Here is a 21813-nt window from a genome sequence, read left to right as displayed (position 1 = left end):
TTCAGTCCATCAACCTCTCAGAGCTAAAGGAGGAATTACGTACCCAGCGCAAAGAAACTAAAAATCTTGAAAAAAAAGTGGAAGAATTGACAGCTAGACTAATTAATGCAGAGAAGATCATAACGAAATGACAGAGATGAAAACCATGACACGAGAAATACGTGACAAATGCACAAGCTTCAGTAACCGACTCGATCAACTGGAAGAAAGAGTATCAGCGATTGAGGATCAAATGAATGAAATGAAGCGAGAAGAGAAACCAAAGAAAAAAGAAGAAAAAGAAATGAACAAAGCCTGCAAGAAGTATGGGATTATGTAAAAAGACCAAATCTACGTCTGATTGGGGTGACTGAAAATGAGGGGGAAAATGGAACCAAGTTGGAAAACACTCTTCAGGATATCATCCAGGAGAACTTCCCCAACCTAGTAGGGCAGGCCAACATTCAAATTCAGGAAATACAGAGAACGCCACAAAGATACTCCTCCAGAAGAGCAACTCCAAGACACATAATTGCCAGATTCACCAAAGTTGAAATGAAGGAAAAAATCTTAAGGGCAGCCAGAGAGAAAGGTCGGGTTCCCACAAAGGGAAGCCCATCAGAATAACAGCAGACCTCTCGGCAGAAACTCTACAAGCCAGAAGAGAGTGGGGGCCAATATTCAACATTCTTAAAGAAAAGAATTTTCAACCCAGAATTTCATATCCAGCCAAACTAAGCTTCATCAGTGAAGGAGAAATAAAATCCTTTACAGATAAGCAAATGCTTAGAGATTTTGTCACCACCAGGCCTGCCTTACAAGAGACCCTGAAGGAAGCCCTAAACATGGAAAGGAACAACCGGTACCAGCCATTGCAAAAACATGCCAAAATGTAAAGACCATCGAGGCTAGGAAGAAATTGCATCAACTAACGAGCAAAATAACCAGTTAATATCATAATGACAGGATCAAGTTCACACATAACAATATTAACCTTAAATGTCAATGGACTAAATGCTCCAATTAAAAGACACAGACTGGCAAACTGGATCAAGAGTCAAGACCCATCAGTCTGCTGTATTCAGGAGACCCATCTCACATGCAGAGACATACATAGGCTCAAAATAAAGGGATGGAGGAAGATCTACCAAGCAAATGGAGAACAAAAAAAAGCAGGGGTTGCAATCCTAGTCTCTGATAAAACAGACTTTAAACCATCAAAGATCAAAAGAGACAAAGAAGGCCATTACATCATGGTAAAGGGATCAATTCAACAGGAAGAGCTAACTCTCCTAAATATCTATGCACCCAATACAGGAGCACCCAGATTCATAAAGCAAGTCCTTAGAGACCTACAAAGAGACTTAGACTCCCATACAATAATAATGGGAGACTTCAACACTCCACTGTCATATTAGACAGATCAACGAGACAGAAAGTTAACAAGGATATCCAGGAATTGAACTCATCTCTGCACCAAGCGGACCTAATAGACATCTATAGAACTCTCCACCCCAAATCAACAGAATATACATTCTTCTCAGCACCACATCGCACTTATTCCAAAATTGACCACATAATTGGAAGTAAAGCACTCCTCAGCAAATGTACAAGAACAGAAATTATAACAAACTGTCTCTCAGACCACAGTGCAATCAAACTAGAACTCAGGACTAAGAACTCAATCAAAACCGCTCAACTACATGGAAACTGAACACCTGCTCCTGAATGACTACTGGGTACATAACGAAATGAAAGCAGAAATAAAGATGTTCTTCGAAACCAATGAGAACAAAGATACAACATACCAGAATCTCTGGGACACATTTAAAGCAGTGTGTAGAGGGAAATTTATAGCACTAAATGCCCACAAGAGAAAGCAGGAGAGATCTAAAATTGACACTCTAACATCACAATTAAAAGAACTAGAGAGGCAAGAGCAAACACATTCAAAAGCTAGCAGAAGGCAAGAAATAACTAAGATCAGAGCAGAACTGAAGGAGATAGAGACACAAAAAACCCTCCAAAAAATCAATGAATCCAGGAGTTGGTTTTTTGAAAAGATCAACAAAATTGACAGACCGCTAGCAAGACTAATAAAGAAGAAAAGAGAGAGAATCAAATAGTCGCAATAAAAAATGATAAAGGGGATATCACCACCGACCCCACAGAAATACAAACACCATCAGAGAATACTATAAATGCCTCTACGCAAATCAACTAGAAAATCTAGAAGAAATGGATAAATTCCTGGACACTTACACTCTCCCAAGACTAAACCAGGAAGAAGTTGAATCCCTGAATAGACCAATAGCAGGCTCTGAAATTGAGGCAACAATTAATAGCCTACCCACCAAAAAAAGTCCAGGACCAGATGGATTCACAGCTGAATTCTACCAGAGGTACAAGGAGGAGCTGGTACCATTCCTTCTGAAACTATTTCAATCAATAGAAAAAGAGGGAATCCTCCCTAACTCTTTTTATGAGGCCAACATCATCCTGATACCAAAGCCTGGCAGAGACACAACAAAAAAAGAGAATTTTAGACCAATATCCCTGATGAACATCGATGCAAAAATCCTCAATAAAATACTGGCAAACCGGATTCAGCAGCACATCAAAAAGCTTATCCACCATGATCAAGTGGGCTTCATCCCTGGGATGCAAGGCTGGTTCAACATTCGCAAATCAATAAACGTAATCCAGCATATAAACAGAACCAAAGACAAGAACCATGATTATCTCAATAGATGCAGAAAAGGCTTTTGACAAAATTCAACAGCCCTTCATGCTAAAACGCTCAATAAATTCGGTATTGATGGAACGTACCTCAAAATAATAAGAGCTATTTATGACAAACCCACAGCTAATATCATACTGAATGGGCAAAAACTGGAAAAATTCCCTTTGAAAACTGGCACAAGACAGGGATGCCCTCTCTCACCACTCCTATTCAACATAGTGTTGGAAGTTCTGGCTAGGGCAATCAGGCAAGAGAAAGAAATCAAGGGTATCCAGTTAGGAAAAGAAGAAGTCAAATTGTCCCTGTTTGCAGATGACATGATTGTATATTTAGAAAACCCCATTGTCTCAGCCCAAAATCTCCTTAAGCTGATAAGAAACTTCAGCAAAGTCTCAGGATACAAAATAATGTGCAAAAATCACAAGCATTCTTATACACCAGTAACAGACAAGCAGAGAGCCAAATCAGGAATGAACTTCCATTCACAATTGCTTCAAAGAGAATCAAATACCTAGGAATCCAGCTTACAAGGGATGTAAAGGACCTCTTCAAGGAGAACTACAAACCACTGCTCAGTGAAATCAAAGAGGACACAAACAAATGGAAGAACATACCATGCTCATGGATAGAAGAATCAATATCGTGAAAATGGCCATACTGCCCAAGGTTATTTATAGATTCAATGCCATCCCCATCAAGCTACCAATGTTTCTTCACAGAATTGGAAAAAACTGCTTTAAAGTTCATATGGAACCAAAAAAGAGCCCGCATTGCCAAGACAATCCTAAGTCAAAAGGACAAAGCTGGAGGCGTCACGCTACCTGACTTCAAACTATACTACAAGGCTACAGTAACCAAAACAGCATGGTACTGGTACCACAACAGAGATATAGACCAATGGAACAGAACAGAGTCCTCAGAAATAATACCACACATCTACAGCCATCTGATCTTTGACAAACCTGACAAAAACAAGAAATGGGGAAAGGATTCCCTATTTAATAAATGGTGCTGGGAAAATTGGCTAGCCATAAGTAGAAAGCTGAAACTGGATCCTTTCCTTACCCCTTATACGAAAATTAATTCAAGATGGATCAGAGACTTAAATGTTAGACCTAATACCATAAAAACCCTAGAAGAAAATCTAGGTAGTACCATTCAGGACATAGGCATGGGCAAGGACTTCATGTCTAAAACACAAAAGCAACGGCAGCAAAAGCAAAATTGACACATGGGATCTAATTAAACTAAAGAGCTTTTGCACAGCTAAAGAAACTACCATCAGAGTGAACAGGCAACCTACAGAATGGGAGAAAATTTTTGCAACCTACTCATCTGACAAGGGCTAATATCCAGAATCTACAAAGAACTCAACAAATATACAAGAAAAAAACAAACACCCCATCAAAAAGTGGGCAAAGGATATGAACAGACATTTCTCAAAAGAAGACATCCATACAGCCAACAGACACATGAAAAAATGCTCATCATCACTCGCCATCAGAGAAATGCAAATCAAAACCACAATGAGATACCATCTCACACCAGTTAGAATGGCAATCATTAAGAAGTCAGGAAACAACAGGTGTTGGAGAGGATGTGGAGAAATAGGAACACTTTTACACTGTTGGTGGGATTGTAAACTAGTTCAACCATTATGGAAAACAGTATGGCGATTCCTCAAGGATCTAGAACTAGATGTACCATATGACCCAGCCATCCCACTACTGGTATATACCCAAAGGATTATAAATTACTCTACTCCAAAGACACATGCACACGTATGTTTATTGCGGCACTATTCACAATAGCAAAGACTTGGAATCAACCCAAATGTCCATCTGTGACAGACTGGATTAAGAAAATGTGGCACATATACACCATGGAATACTATGCAGCCATAAAAAGGATGAGTTTGCGTCCTTTGTAGGGACATGGATGCAGCTGGAAACCATCATTCTTAGCAAACTATCACAAGAAGAGAAAACCAAACACCGCATGTTCTCACTCATAGGTGGGAACTGAACAATGAGATCACTTGGACTCGGGAAGGGGAACATCACACACTGGGGCCTATCATGGGGAGCGGGGAGGAGGGAGGGATTGCATTGGGGAGTTATACATGATATAAACGTCATGCACATGTACCCTAGAACTTAAAGTATAAAAAAAAAAAAAAACTATAAAAAAAAAAAAAAAAAAAAACAAAAAAAAAAAAAAAAATTCCAGTTGAACTAAATTTTGAATGTGAAACTTGAAAGCTTTTAAATCTTAAAGTATTTAATATTCTATTAATATACATGTATTTTTATATATTTATATATAAATCTTAGGGGTGATAAATAACGTAATTCAGTATTCATAAAAGAAAACATTGATGTATTTATCCACTAAAATTAGCATTTCTATACTGTAAAACTACTATGGATAAAATTAAAAGCCCATTGACAAACTTTAAAAAATTAAAGAGATGTGGTTGTTTAAAAGTGGATAGCACTTAAGGTAGATGTTCAATACTATATATATATACTTTTATTTTTTGAGATGGAGTTTCGCTCTTTCACCCAGGCTGGAGTGAAGTGGCATGATCTCGGCTCACTGCAACCTCCACCCCCCGAGCTCAAGCGATTCTCCTGCCTCAGTCTCCCGAATAGCTGGGATTATAGGTGCCCACCACCACGCTCGGCTAATTTTTGTATTTTTAGTAGAGACAGGGTTTCGCCATGTTGGCCAGGCTGATCTTGAACTCCTGACCTCAGGTGATCCATCCACCTCGGCCTCCCAAAGTGCTAGGATTACAGGTGTGTGCCACTGTGCCTGGCCACATTCGATATATTTTAAGGCAGATGTTTAATACATTCAGTATAGAAAAAATTCTTATATATGGATAAGAAAAAAGAATTTCAATAGAAAAACAGGCCAAGGATATAAATAGGCGATGTGCCAAACAGTACACATACACACACACCCCCCCACCCAATTAGCATAATAAAAAGCTGGTGTTACTTTTAAGAAGAAAAATTAAAGTTAAAACCACAATGAGAAACTGCTACTTGCTTGACAAAAGGTATAAAAATCCGCAAGTGTAAAAATACGAACAGCCAGTGCCAGGAGGATAAAAGGGAAACAGGATTCCACCATAGAACTGGTGGCAGTGGATACTGGCACAATCCTTCTGGACAGCAATTTGGCAAAAAAGTATCAAAGCCTTAAAACTGGACCTACTCATGGATCCAGCAATTCCAACTCTAAGACACTGTTCTTTAACCATTAAGGTTTGGTTAAACAAACTCGGATACATTTGTCTCCTGCTAAGGTCCTTGCTAAAATCTTTAACAAAATTTTAAAATGGGCTTCTCTGGTTGTGCTTATATGCATGGACACCCTTTTCCAAGAGCCTGATATGGAACACAACTCTCATTTTTTTGCCTTTAAACTCCTTACTCTGAAAGAAAGCAGTCTACATGGAGCCTTATTTTCTGATTTCTAAATAGAACTGTATACAACTGCTCTATAATCATGCTTTAACATGATTTTATGTTGAATTCTTTATGTGCTTGCCCTACTGCACTTCCTGCTGGGTCTTATTCTTCTTGGAATTGTCAGAGTATCTAGCACCATGCTGGGTATGCAGGAGGCACGTGGTAAGTGTTTTGCCTTCCTCTCTTCATCTTTTCAGACCCAGCTCAAATGTCCTCTCTTTTTTAAGACTAGCTCCCAACTTCCCTAGGCAGTCATGAGCTCCCTTCTCTTTCTTCTCCTATAGCAACCTGCACAAAATATCTGGGGTGACATCAGCCTCCTTGAGTCTCAACCATCTGTTTGTGGGCCTTTCTCCCCACTAACTGTGTGCTTCTTAGGGGCACCTCTTATTTATCCTTGTAATTAAGTCTGGTGACTAGCATAGCACAAGGAATATGGTAAATAACTAATTATGAAAGACTATGAATGAATCAACCAATCAATTTATTCCAACACTTTCTCTTTCTATTTTTGGTTCTTAAAAAATATGACTTTTTCTTTCAAAAGACTTTTCTCTTCAATGGGATACTACTTTTAGAAGTTAACTGTCCTCAAAACCCGGATGCCGGCAAAACTAGAGAGAGTAGGTAATATTTTTAGTGCTTTATATAACATATTTTAAAAATGTTTACCTAATTTTACTATCTTTAGACTTTTATTCGCCTTTACTGCTATTTTAAGGAGCAAAAAGCTCTCTGGCTCTTACGGCTTTTGCAAATGATACGTTTTGGCAACAGTTCATCCTGAGAAGCAAGATTCTGGCAGCTTCCCCAATATATTGGGAATTCATGACAGCAGTATACCAGCTTGGAATTATTTGTCTGTGCTCCACTGGGTTTTTTTCTTCCTTCTTTTATTATTTTTTTCCTTAATTTTTTTTCTTTTTTCTCTTTTGGCTAGACTGAAAGTATAGAAGGCAGTGTTCCTTTGTGCTTTTCCTGACCTAAGTAAGGAATTTGAGTTTTTCTTTTATGTGGAAATGAAAATAAAATATAAAAGTCTTACCCAACTCTGGCCAAGTTACTTGGAGATAACTAAATCATATACCTAATATTATAAACAAAATACCTGCCCTGGGTAACATAAACAAATATCCGATTCCAATTGTATAATTCTCAGCCTCTTTGGATATTCTGGTTCATCACTAATCACCTTGGCTGTATCAAAAACTCCAGGTAATTCTATTAATACTCAGGAAGGTGGAGCAAATTTCATTTTCTTCAGGGTTCTGATGAATGATGCCAAGTTTCCAGTGGAAAACACCAATGGCGCATGTACGTGTTTCTAAAGCTATTCTTTTGGCGGTCGTGGCTCAGTAAATAAAGCTTGATACTTAAGAATCAGAAAACGTGAATTTGAGGCTCTGTTACTTGTAAGCTACTTGAATTTGGACTAATCACTTACATTTTCTAAGCCTCAGTTTCTTCAACTGCAAAACAGAAATAATGCTAACTTCTCTCTCATAACTTCTCTCTCATAGTGAGAAATTACTATGAAAAAGCAAGTAGAAATATTTTATAAACTGTGAGGTGTGATGTAACTACTAGATACTGTTTTGAATAAAGGGAAAAATAAAAGGCTTTTATGGAAAATTATTACATTTTCCACTGACTTTATTATGCTTTTAAAAATAATGCTCCTTGGCCGGGCGTGGTGGCTCAAGCCTGTAATCCCAGCACTTTGGGAGGCCGAGGCGGGCGGATCACGAGGTCAGGAGATCGAGACCCTCCTGGCTAACACGGTGAAACCCCGTCTCTACTAAAAAATACAAAAAACTAGCCGGGCGCAGTGGCAGGCGCCTGTAGTCCCAGCTACTCGGAGGCTGAGGCGGGAGAATGGTGGGAACCCGGGAGGCGGAGCTTGCGGTGAGCCGAGATCGCGCCACTGCACTCCAGCCTGGGCGACACAGCGAGACTCCGTCTCAAAAAAAAAAAAAAAAAAAAAAAAAAAAAAAAAAAAAAAAAAAAAAAAAAAATAATGCTCCTTGATTATACATATTGGAGAAGAAAATGGAAGAATATAACCTAATATGCTCTTTCCTCTGGGCACTGGGATTACAGTGTTTTTTCCCTCCTTCCTTATTTTTTCATAATGAACATAAATTACTTGCTTCATTATGTTTTAATTTTTAGAAAGAAAACGAAGCCGAGCTCATTTAACTATGAGAAAGGGAAAACACTGTAGGCAAGGACTGCTAGTCCCAGCTGGCACAAAAGACAGTGGTGGGTTTTGCACTGGATCTCTTCACCCTTGCTCTGCTCAGGGACAGGAATTCTACCCTTTCAGCATCTTCAAACACCTGTCACTTTACTTCAGCCTAATCAGCACCTTGTGATAAGCACAAATTCGGCTCAGTCAGGGCACATCCTGGGTCTCAGCCAAGAAAAATGTCAACCATTCCTGAGGGAGCCAAGAGCTAACAGTTTAGGGATTGCGTTACAGTTACCACTATGGGCATCTCAGGAGCTTTCCAGCCCCTGCCAGGTGACAGGCGTGAGGATGGGGGCATGACAGCTGAAAAACAGCTGCATGGAGTTCTCTGAAAGTACCAGTGTCTGTATGTCTCTTTCTTTTTCTGTCAATTTCTCTCTCTCCTCCAGCCCCCTGAACATACAGTTCTCACTGCCTGGAAAGCCCATCCCAGATACACCTACTAGCCTGGCTAACATGTTGTGCAATTACTTTCAACTTCAGTCTTATCTAGGATGCACTCCCCATGCCCTCTGTGCTTAAACCACTCCCTGTGATCACGCCCCACCCTAGACTATGAGTTGTACTTCCCCAACAGGAGTTGGCCCAAAGTCAGTTGTTAAGACAGTCTGCCCAAAGAATAGCCAGGACCCAGTTGACTGACTGGGAGGTTCAGCTGACCTGCTGTGTCTACAGTCCTGTCCTCTTGGCCTTCTACTGCACAAACAACTTCACTTGAAAAGAAAGCCTTTTCCATACCACTCCAGCTCCCAGGAGGCTGTCCCCAGGAACTGTCAGGCCTTCCACTTAGCAATGAGGCCTGACCTGCTTCATTACTGCCCCTGGAACTTGGTTTCCTTTCCATAAGGTGCCTTTGGAAGAAGGTAGTAAGTGTCTGATAAGCAGAAACCGTGTCCTAACACAAACGTCACTTTACACTCAACAAATGTGAATCAGTGCCAGCATGTACCAAGCACATAAGAAGATACCAAGATGCATAAGGTGTGTCTCCTGCCCTCACAGATGAGCACAGACATACAGGTGAGGGAGACAGGCAGATAACAGTTTAACTGAGTCAGTTATATTTAGTGTATAAGCCTAGTTCTACTGGGGTATTCTGTCTAGGCTATGCCCAGACATGGGGTGCTATAATCTTCCCCTGTGGGCTTTGCCTGCAGGGAAATGTACTCAGTAGCTATGCAAGTTAGAATGGGCAGAAAACCAGAAAGAAAATCTGATCTCCTACACTACAGAACCAAGTTAGGCACCCTGAGAATAAAGCTCCCGAAGTACCCCTGTACTTCACCTTCTGTTGCTTTGCACACTTGTCATTCATGGAGCCCTCTATGAGAAGGCCTTGTTCACCATGTGACCCAGAGTCTAACTCAGTATCCAGGATAAAGTCAAAGTTCAATAAATATTTGAGGAATGAATCAACGCAAAATGTACAAACATGAAGGACTTTTCATAAGAAACTAAAATTAAAAGAAATTTGCAAAGCGGTAATGCCACATTTCTTCAAGTTACCACTCCTGTATGATGCATTAGCACTAGAACCTTTAAAGATAGGACAGGGAAAAAAATATTGCTAACCTCTAGACCTGACCGGATCATAACTTACATATCTCCAGTGATACCAAGTTCATCATCAACGTGGTTTCCCATCGATCTTTCCCAAGCCCCCTATTTTCCTGAGGAAGGGTTCAAATGCATCGTATTCTATACTATTCAGTGACTTCACTTTCAACGTCCCAACAATTCTAAGATGGATGGAACTGACAGTCTGCCTTCTGCCATTGTGTATAAACATGTACATAATCATCCACGGTTAGGAAGGAAAAACAGCTTTGTACCATGAGATCAACTAACAACAACAGGCTCATCCTGTCTAGTTGTCCCCATTTATCCCTGGTGTTTGTAATGCTGATCTCTGAAGAAGTGTCCTAGCTTCTGTGGTTACCATATCCAGGTGAGAAAGCTGCTGCTCCTCCAGCACAAATAGACTAATGTATACTTGGTAATGTTAGTAATATTGCAAGATTGTTCTTCAGACACTAGTGGTTTGTTTTACTCGGTGGGCCAGTCCTGAAGTTAGACTCCTTTGCACCTCTTTGCAAGCAAACTTCTTTTCTTTTGCAAAAGTGCATTTCTTCCCACAAAGACTTGGGGTTCCCAAGTCTGGACCATGGGGTAGAAGTGGTGTTGAGTCATTTCAAGAGTCCCAGACTACGCCAAGAGGTGAGGTGTGGATTCTCCATTGAGGTGGGTGGTTAAGCCGGAAAGCACTGACCAGTCACTATGATTCCAGCATCATACAGGAATTTACATCAGATACCTTTTAAAGTTCTTTCTTTTCCAACAGCAGGAATCTGTTTGTCTAAACGGAAAGTGCCAAGTGAATAGTGTTCATGAACTCATTCAATAAGAGTTTATTGAGCACCTGTTCTATGTTGGGCTCTACGGGAGGCTCAAGGGACACAATGCAGGATAAGACACATAAGATCTCTGTCCTCATGGCACATACAGTCTAGTGGAGCCAACAGACACTAATCAAATAATCATAAGTAATTGTAAAATCACAGCTGCAACAAATACAACAAAGAAGAGGTACATGGTGCCATAAGAGTCAATAATCAGGGGATTTGGCCCACCCTGAAAGGTCAAAGAAGCGTTTTTGAGAAATTTTCTCTGCTATTGCCTGGAAAAATACAGAAATAAAGCACTCTGTGCTCAATTAAGCTATAGAATTCAAATGTTTCAAAGTTCATAGAGTCACTAATGTCTACCCTGAAAAACTATGAAAGAACTGTTGGAAACATTCACTAGCAAGGGACACGGTAGCTAAAAATTAACTCCTCTATAAATAAGAAGATCAGGAGTTCAGTTAAGTAAGCCCAGCTGCACTTGGTCACAATAGTGGAGATCCATGGCTATGCAGCTTGGCTGTTTAAATGTTTATCTCAGAAATACTACACAACAATTTTCTTTTTTCGAAGAGAGAGAGAGAGAGAAAGAGCTTGTGATTATTCTCATGATAATGAAGTGCATTCTCTCTTTGGATATGAAATATACCAAGGAGAAGCTAAAACCATGATTGGTACTAGGTATTTGTTGAATGTGTTAATAAATGAGAACAAACTTTAACAATAGTCTAAAGTCTAATACTTTGGTTCAAAGAAATCAATTCCACAAACATAGCATGAGAGACTTCCCTTGGCAAATAGTTCTAGGTAAAAACTTTAAGGGTTTAATTACCCACAACCTTACGCGGGCTAAACAGTATTATGCAACTTCCTAAAAACTAACCTAAAGGAAAGTTACGTCAAGAAAAATACAGTGCCCCAATCACTAGAAATAATCATCCCACCCTACTCTTCACTTGCCAGGCCAATCCTGGAAGATTTGGGCTCAGTTCTGGGCATCACCTTCCAAGAGTGGCACTGGTAAACTCAGAAGCACCTAGAGGCTGGCGCTGAGTCTATAAACAATGTGAAACGAGGAATGACTAGAGGAAACAAAAATGGACAGCCTGAGGAAGGAAGGACCTGAGAGCTGCTTCTTATATTTGAAGACCTGTCATGTAAGAGGAGCAGCTTGTGCCATCCTGTCTTTAGGCCTATTCCCTACTGGTCAGCATCAGGGATTCCTGCTTATCTCTGAGGCTCTGATCCCTCTTGCCCAAGGCTTCCCACATGAGTCTGTGGAAAAAAAAGTTACCCTACATACTATGAAATGATGATAATAATAATTATCATTATTGCGGTGATGATATTGTATAATATCATCATAATTATGTACATCATTATATACAGTGGTAAAGTATGTTTAGGCAAAACTGTACTAACAGGATTCTTTACGGCAGAATGTTCTGGAATCTTCAAATGCTAATATCATTGTGAATATCCAAGATAGAGAAGTGTGGTCCAATTTTCCCACTTTTTCTTGACCCCTAGAACCCTCTCATGGAACTAATATTCTTCCACATACCCACATGCTCTGGGAAACCTGACTCTAGACTTCTATCTTTTCACTAGGCTCAACACTGATACAAGTACATGGGAACAGGAAACCAAAGGCTTTGACACAGTTGCTGCCTTCCAAGACATCTTCATTCATAAAGAATGACTGATGCCAGGCCTGAACTAGATGACACTGTGGGGAGTTTCATGGGAGAAGACCACCTCATAGGCTCATTGGGCATTCATGTAGTATCCCTCAGAATAGCATGGCACTGTGCACATTATATGAAGTAGAAAAGGACTAAGCAGTGGCCTTGTAATCTCTGATTTAAACACCTACAACTTTGGGAAACTGTCTAGCCTTTGTTGTGGAAGTTGTTCAACCCCAAGACTCATCCAGCCTACTTCATATCTTCCAATTCTGTCAAGGCAGTTCATTGCCAAGGAATATTACCACTCTCAAAAATACCAAGTTGCTTAGAACTTTGTAAATATGTACCTCCAATTTAGCAGCTCATTCTACCCGCTCTACCTCCAGACTTATAGGAAAGGAAAGGAAATCAGTATTCTGTTCTGTTTAACCTGGCATGAACTGCAACTCAGTTGCAAAGCTGAGAGAATGCTTGGTTTTGATCTTCTTTTCTTCACTAAAGTGTGACAATAGAGTACCATAGGATCAAGGTCAGTGCATTTACTTAAATATATCGGGTAGAGGGAATAAAAGGAGAAGAGATGTAGTCACTTAACTACCTTATAACCTGGCCAGAGACTGATACATGGGACAGGGCCACACACCTGAACAGATGTTTAGAAAAGAGAGGCTGATGCAGGCAGCAAGGGGTAGCAGAGAAGGTCATCAAAGAGGTGGGAGTTCGGGTCAATATTTGGACAAGCAGAAAGGAGGAAGGAGAGCACAGAGTGGGGTCTATAGGTCTTGGGTCATCCCCTGAGAATACTATGTACCCTTCTTTCACTTGAATATTAATACAATTACACATACACCCTCAGGCACAAGGATGTATTTTTAATTTCTTGATCACCTAGCAACTTAGTTCCACCCTCATGGTCTTCCTTCACTTAGCCTTGATTATTCTGCTATAGAAAACTTGGGCCTATAAAAGAGGAAGATTTAATGCTGTGCTGAAACCTCTTCTTAAATAAAAACAAAAAACTGGCTTGCTCCACCATATTTCTTCTCAGAAATGAAAACATCTATGAAGGTTTCTTTGACCACCGAAGGAAGAAAAATCTGTTTATCACTCTGTTTAATCCCTATAGACTCAATGACCACGCTGCCGAGGAGGCCCCCCCAGCTTCCTGTCTGTCCATGTGATCCTCTGAAAGTAAAATCAACCTTTCTGGCTGAATGTGCTCACCCCTTTTCAAATGTGTACACTTCACCAGGGTTGTTATAAATAATTTGTACCTTGATTTAGGACACATCAGCTACTGTTGCTATTTCAGTGCTACCCTAGCAGTCTAAGCTTTTACTGGAAATAGTGGTTACAGGGAAGGAAAATGCTAGCACAGGAGTGTGACTTACCAGTCCCGAAGCTCTCCTCCCCACAAAGGGACAGTTTGCTCGCATCCATCAAATTCCCAAAAAACTTCCAGCCAGTTGGAGTCTCATACAAAGCGATCTTTGTAGCATTAGCCACCCTTCAAAGGCATGAAATCAAAGTTACATCACAGCAGGACTGTCAGCGTAGCCATGTGAGGGACGGAAAAGGGCAACAGTTATTGTAATCAAGGGTCCCATTTAGCATTGCGCAGAGTCACATATAATTCTAAGATTGGTGGAAAATCATAAGAGAAACCTTGTGCACAATGGGCTATTATATGTGGATTCAGAGAAAGTGGAAGAAGAAAGAATTAATTCAGATCACGGAGGTTAATATTTTAGAAGAAGCATCCATAGTAAAATGTTCAGGGCTGCTGTTTAGGCTGTTTAAACCCACATTTTCGATACAGACTGCATCTATAATCAATCTATAAAGAAGAGAAGAATGGTGTTTTGATATACCCGTAATCACAGAACCATGACATACTGGGTCTGGGCAGTTAGCATTTTACAGAGAAGGAAACAGGGCCCAGAATGTTATGTGATCAGACCACGGTCACAAAGCCAGGATGACTGACTGCCCAGTATTCAGCTGCCCAGTGAGTGCTGCTTTTGTCTCGTAAGAAGTCCCCCCAGGGGAAACGCCCAGTGGGGTCTCCCCTATGTACCAGCTTCACCCACACTGATTAGTGGTTCCCCTTCCCTTCTAACACGTGTTTTATTTCTTGCTAGGTATCTTTAGACTACTTAAAACCTTTGAGTGACTTAGAAAAAGAAATTCCTTTCCCTTTGAACATGATAAGTTACCTGATAAGTTCCATTCACTGTTTGAGTGAGATTTGCTTCCCAGAATGTTTGCCTTATTTCCAGGAAAGCAATGCCAGCTTTGTGTTCTGATATTTGAGGAAAAAATCAAATCTATGATTTTGAAAACTATTAAAGTACAGAAAACTTTTATCTGGGTAATGAGGTACTTCAGTTATGATTCTATACGTGGATTATCAATTTTTCCAAAAATTGGAATTACACTGTTTTTGGATGACACAGAAGGTATTCCAGGACCTGACAGGCCTAACGTATGATAGTGTGACCTCAAACCAGCTCATAATTTCAAATGCAGGACCTGGTGGTAGACACGCTGGGCTCAAATGCTAGCTCTAATTTGGCAGTGAGGTCTTGGACAAGACTATTAGCTTCCCTGACTTTCCATTTTCTCTTCCTTAAAATGAGGTCTGCTGTGAGGATCAGTTGAGATGGTGAATGTAAAAAACACTATACAAACCACAAACCACTATATGGATATTAGTGGCTATTTTCTTGTTAGCTGAAGCAAAGTCAGCACTAATTCTATAACCATCTCCCCTCTACAGAAAAAAACTGCATGGCCCAGTGGGTGGGAGCAAAGGCTCTGGGTTCAAATCCCGAGTCAGCCATTTACAGCTGGGTGACCTCAGCTAAGCTACTTCTTTGTCCTTTGGTGTTCCCACCAGAAAAATGGTGTTAAATACAGCATTTACCTCATGGGGTTCATCTAAGAATTAATGAATTAAAACATGCAAAATATTTAGTGTCTACAACAAGGTAATGTTCAATAAATATTAGCTATTATTATAAGAGCCTAGATATATATCACAGCCTACTTTCCTCTCTGGTCTTGACCTTTTACTCATTCATTCATTCTTTACCTTTTATTCATCAAACATTTCCTGCACACTTGACATATTCTAACTAATATTTTCCCTGGTCCTCATCTGTTATGACTTTTATTTTTCAATTTTTTAAGTATGATCTAACAAGCCACCTCAAAGTCTTTGTACAATGAAGTGATATATAAACATTCACTGTGTTTGTGTGGGCATGAGCGATCCAGTTCTGTTGAAACTCTAAAAATACTTCAAACTGCTCTTTCACCCACACTCTGTACACACTGCAAAAGGAAAGTGATCCTCCAAAATGATGTTTTGAGTATTTCCATTGTTATTCATTAACACTCAACTGTTCATTAACTTTAAAAAATTACATGCGTGTGTGTGTTTGTCCTACCATGTGCCAGGCATACTATGGTCAGGCAGAGTCCAGGATGGTGAACAAGGCAGTCCTTTCTCTGCAGAAGTATACAGTCTAGCCGGGCAGGCCAAAGAGAAAACAGGCTACTAGAACACACTATGGTAAGTGCCAGGAAGAGGAGGCCCAGGATGCCAAGGGAGCGTGGAGAGGGGTATCGAATCCAGAAAAAGCCACCCATCCCCTCACACAGGAATCGCTCAGCACACTCTATGCATCAGATGCCGATGCTGAAAGGGAAGGACATGTGTTCCAGGCACAGTGAAGGGTACAGTGAAGACTGGGACGACCCGAGACAGGAAGGGCAAGGGAATGGAGAGACCTACCGGTCCAGGGCACCACTCGTGGGCATGCTCCGTGCAAAGCCACGGACCCCAGTCTGCTGGAAATACGGAATGCTGAAGATGTTGGCAGCAATGACAGCCACAGAGTCTGAAGGGTTCACAAAGAACCCATGCTTGCCCAGAATCATGTTTCGATCCTTGGGGAGAAGAGAGGATCAAAGAAAGACCTTTTAATCAAACTAGAAGAAATCAAACTATCTTTCATGGGAGTTTTATAAAATTCAAAACCATAAAATTTGAAATTGATCTCTTTTCCATACTGCATTTTTAACACTGGGTTTTATTTTCAATGGGTTTATACAGTACCGTTGGGCCAAAGGCACTTCCATGCCAAAGAGTTAAAACTGTTTTCAATTAAAGTCCAAGCACAACCTCCTTTTGAGCTGAGTCCTCTGTTCTCCCTCCAGAGGCCAGCTCACTTTAACCTCCTAGACTTTTTCCAGACTCTGGAACCAATCATCTTTTTCCCAGGGGAGGAGAAAATGCAATGAGAGAAGAAATATTGGCTGTTTACATAGTTTGGTAGGTCTACTGGGTAAACTGTGTACCACAGTCTGTGTACCACAGTAACTGGGAGGGTGGCCAAAAAACACTCCCAGCATGCACTGCATCACAAAGATGTACTACAAAATAATGTCTGCTGGAACCCCTTTAATTTCCCAACATTTTGATAAGGGAAAAATTATTTTTCAGGAAACAGTGGATTCTAGCTAATGGTAAAGAACACTAGTAACAACAAAAATATATTTTCAACTAAGTAAATGTGTACAGTACCTACCATCAGTGAGATACAGGGATATAAACCTAAGACACATCTCTTCCTTGTCCAGGACATAGTCACCCTTGTAAATAAAACAGCTTATTTCTAAACATTTTAATTGTAGAGAATGATTAAAATGTTAATTATCTCAATATCATCTTCACATAGGCCATGAAATTATAGCTTCAATATTCAGCTCATGTGAATGAATGAATGGGTGTATAATAAGACCAAAACTTTTTCCAGAGATTAAGTAAGTAGCCAGCTGCTGGTTGAGAGCAGAAACCTACCTTAAGACAGGCATCTAGAACTCACCCAGCTCATGAAATACCAGTCATTCTATCATAACCAGAACCTAATCATCGTGCCACTGTTAGCAAGTATGGATGTCTGAAATTAAACACGTGGGTTTCATTTCAATGACTCCTATTCCTGTTCAAGAGGGTCTTCTAATAATTTAGCTCTGACCTCGGGTCAGAATGAGGGATCCTTAACAGTCACTCCCAGGGTCTGGCAGAAGCAGCCCACCTTTTTCCCCATCTGCAGGATCAGGCCTGGCCTGCACCAGAGTTCACTTAAATGCACTTATACCCACCCCATCTCCATCAAAGGCAGCCCCAAAATCATGCTCTCCTGACTTCATGGTCTCCACCAGGTCAGCTGCATAGGTGAGGTTGGGGTCAGGGTGGTGGCCTCCAAAGTCCTCCAGAGGAACGCAGTTAACTGCTGAGTTTGCAGGGGCACCGAGTTCTTCACAGAGGATCTTCTTTACATACGGTCCCACAACTATATACAACGTGGAATAAAAGTATGCAGAATCAGAAAATAAAAGTCCTGAAAGGATGTGAGGATTCAGGGCTGAGGTGGATGCATTCTGGGGAGAAGAATGGCATGAGAAACAACAAGAACATGTGAAATGTGTTCAGGGACTAGTGGAGAGATACACCTGACTGGAAAAGAATGTTCTCGAAAATGGAACAATGAGAGATTATGTTGGAAAAGGTGGGGCCAGTTCATGAAGGGCAGAGTGGGGAAAAGAAAGGAAACCAACCATTATGAAGGCCCTACTGTATACCTGTGCTTTCTCATTCAGTCCTTCAGAGAAGCTCAGAAGGTGGTACAGCTTGGAGCTTAAGAGCCTGGACTCTGAAATCAGAGTGTCTGGGTTCAAATCCCAGTTCTGCTGATCATGGGCTGTATAATAATTTTGGGAAAGTTATTTAAACTCTCTGTGCCTTAGTCTCTTTCATTTGCAAAATGAGGGTCATAATGCTGACTACCTAACAGGATTGATGTAAGGATTACATGAGTTAAGAGTTATGAAGCACTGAGAACAGTCCCTGGCAGATATGTTACAAAAGTTTACATTATGATTATCACCTGCAGTTTACAGATACATTGGAATGCTGGTGTTCTGAGGTAAAGACATTTGCCCAAACTTACATGGCTAGGAAAAGTGGGAATTGGGATTCAGAGCTGTCATCTTTCTACTATGACAAGCTAGCTGACAAACTGATTAAAAAACCACAAACAGGCTGGGTACGGTGGCTCACACCTGTAATCTCAGTACTTTGGGAGCCTGAGGCAGGCAGATCACATGAGGTCAGGAGTTTAAGACCAGCCTGGTCAAGATGGTGAGACTCTGTCTCTACTAAAAAAGAAAAAAAAAAAAAAAAAAATATATATATATATATATATATGCATGTATGTGTGTGTGTGTGTGTGTATACACACACACACACACACAAACATCCCTACACACAGATTAGCCAGGTGTGGTGGCAGGTGCCTGTAATCCAGCTACTCAGAAGGCTGAGACAGGAGAATTGCTTGAACTTGGGAGAAGGAGGTTATAGTAAGCTGAGATTGCACCACTGCACTCCAGCCTGGGCAACAGGGCAAGAGTCTGTTTCAAAAAAAAGAAAACAAAAAACCCACCACCACCAACAAACAACAGGAGAAGCCAGATACATATGTTTAGAGTGACATTTTACATAACCACCAAGACACACATCTCTGAAATGCTAAGAGAGCATTTTCATCAAGGATGGTACTAATCCCAATATAGTACATGCCCCAGAGGTCAGAATACTGTGGAATAAGTGTGTACTATGAGGGGTCACCTGTTAAGCAGGTTACTGACACACCACAGAATGAGGTCAAGGCAGCCAGGGCTGTGAGGGATACAGAAACAAAAGCATTAGAGGAACAGCCAAAAGACCTGGAGAAAAGTAGTCTTACCTCCTGACAAGCTCCTCTTACCCAATGCCCTCCTCACATGCCCATTCTCTGGCCAGCTCAGGCCTCTCCTCATTTCCCTAATGTGACATCCATTTTTAAGCCTTCATGCCTTCGTCACAGCCACCGACCACATGAGAATGACCATTGCTTGATTTTTCATCACTCTAGATCTTTCTTTTATAAGAACTGAGTTGGTTGCCACTTCTTCCAGGAAACCTTTCTTTATACCCCTAGTCAAATTATGCCTTCTTCCAACTCCAAAGAGAATATCTGAAATTCAACTCTCATTTTGTTGGCCTGGCAGGAGTTAGTTTTTTAGAGTTTTTTGTTGTTGTTGTTGTTTTGAGACGGAGTCTCACTCTGTCGCCCAGGCTGGGGGGCAGTGGTGTGATCTCGGCTCACTGCAACTTCCGCCTCCCAGCTTCAAGTTAGTCTCCTGCCTCAGCCTCCTGAGTAGCTGGGATTACAGGCATGTGCCACCACATCCGGCTAATTTTTGTGTTTTTATAGAGACAGGGTTTCTCCATGTTGGTTAGGCTGGTCTCGAACTCCCAACCCCGTGATCCGCTTGCCTCGGCCTCTCAAAGTGTTGGGATTACAGGCATGAGCCACTGCACCTGACCCAGGGGTTAGTTTTTTACCCACCTCATCTCCCCAAACATTGCACATTCTTTGAAGAAAGTAATCTGCCCAGTTCCTGCCTATTCCCCAGGCATGCCTGTTGCAGGTATGCAATACACATCTGTTGAATGGTTTAAAATGACAGAATCGCTTTTGTCTGAGTAAGGAAGTAGATCCATTCTATGGGAGTCCAGAGGCCAGCTAGGACCCAAGGGGAGAAGTTCCAAGGATGGAAGATTTTCCAGGAGAAGACTTTCTAACTGTGGTTTGCAGTGTCACAGGAATCCCTGAATTGCATCACTAAAAGGGTTCAATCTCAGGCAGAAAGGCTTCTCCAAGCAGGCAGATGTATGTGCATAAGTTTCAGGGATTCTCATATACCTACATGTCTGAGAAAACCTCGTGGTTCTGGTTCACAGTGATAGCTGCCCTCTCTATGGACCTGACCACACAACGCCCGAAAGAAGAAGACAGAGCTGTACACATCCTGATGTTCCTGAATTTAATCCTCAGCTTGCCCTCTTCTAAGAAAAGGAGCATGTGGGGGCAGGTGACTGGGGATGTGGGGCTCAGGAGTATGTTTACCACATCTCCCAAATGACCGTCCTCTCAGAAATACATGGGGGCGTGCAGTAAGAATGTAAGGTATCTTCTGAGGGGGAGGAAGAGTCCACAACAGCAGTTGCATGTTACTCAGAATCTGATGCTTAATGTGGAAACGCTGACCTTCACAGGAGCTTACCACGAGGAGTGTCTCTACTATTTTTGCTACATACAATTAGATTTTGATCTGTGTGAATATTGCTCTGGTTGCAAAATAACTCTATTTAAAAACCATCAGAGAGACTTGAGAAAAGGCTTGTTAAAGCATCATGATACACACAGAAGAGAGCGACTTCCTATCCTTGAGAGATGGGAATTGAAAAGAAATGACTGTATACCTCCATGCATAGCATCAATACGGATCTTCAGTCGGTTTGGCCCAGAAAGTAGTTCTTTCAGTGCACTGAAATCAAAGATGTTTCTCAGCATTGTAGCATACGCTTCCACCGAATCCACAATTTCCACTGTGAGAACAAGCAACATTAAAAGATGGAAGGACTAAACACATTTAGAAAGATTATATTCTGATGTGATTATATGGCTGTAAACCTGCTATTGCTATTTTAAAAGGACAATTATTGAACAGCTCAAATAATATGACTGTTAAATGATATCCAATATTATCCAATACTACCAACTAAACACATTTAGAAAGATTATATTCTGATGTGATTATACGGCTATAAACCTGCTATTGCTATTTTAAAAGGACAATTATTGAACAGCTCAAATAATATGACTGTTAAATGATATCCAATACTATCCAATACTACCAATAGTTATCCAGCACTAACAATTTTCCTGAGAGGTAAATGTTATTAGTCCTATTTGATAGATGAGGAAACTCAATGTGTGAAGGGTTAAGAAACTTGCCCACACAGCTTGGATGAGACACACGGGGGATTTTCAACAGAGGTTGTATAAATTCTGCTATGCCACCACAGTGCTTCCCCATTCATCATTTTGAGAGGTGTGTTTTGGTGTTACAGAGAGCAGAAAATATAATGCCTACTTTTCTTTCCTTTTCTTTTTCCAAGTCCATTGTCATCAAGACTTAATGGTACTAAGCGGAAAAAGAAATTTTTTAATGAATCACTTTTCACATGTACTGCTTAAGGAATAAAGCAAATATACGAACTTAGTATTGTTGTTCTTGTTGAATATTCAGGGCTTCTGAACATTTTCTAAACTGTTGGATATTCAGGGGTTCTGAACATTTTCAAAAT

At 40.8% G+C, this 21813-nt stretch overlaps 1 protein-coding gene across 1 annotated transcript in view; it reads right to left on the bottom strand.

Moving 5' to 3' along the window:
* The window catches only part of PGM1 (phosphoglucomutase 1), a 72722-nt gene that overhangs the window by 14114 nt on the left and 36795 nt on the right, over positions 1–21813 (bottom strand). The window contains exons 4-7 of the mRNA XM_033225147.1: positions 20926–21051; positions 17718–17908; positions 16345–16499; positions 13937–14052 (exon numbers count right to left, since the gene is read on the bottom strand). Coding sequence (XP_033081038.1) covers positions 13937–14052; positions 16345–16499; positions 17718–17908; positions 20926–21051 — 588 coding nt within the window. The remainder of the gene's footprint in view (positions 1–13936; positions 14053–16344; positions 16500–17717; positions 17909–20925; positions 21052–21813) is intronic.

The sequence above is a fragment of the Trachypithecus francoisi genome, unplaced genomic scaffold, assembly GCF_009764315.1.
Source record: "Trachypithecus francoisi isolate TF-2019V2 unplaced genomic scaffold, Tfra_2.0 Lachesis_group12, whole genome shotgun sequence".
Classification (NCBI taxonomy): Eukaryota; Metazoa; Chordata; class Mammalia; order Primates; family Cercopithecidae; genus Trachypithecus; species Trachypithecus francoisi.
This window is presented reverse-complemented; position numbering and strand designations above follow the sequence as displayed.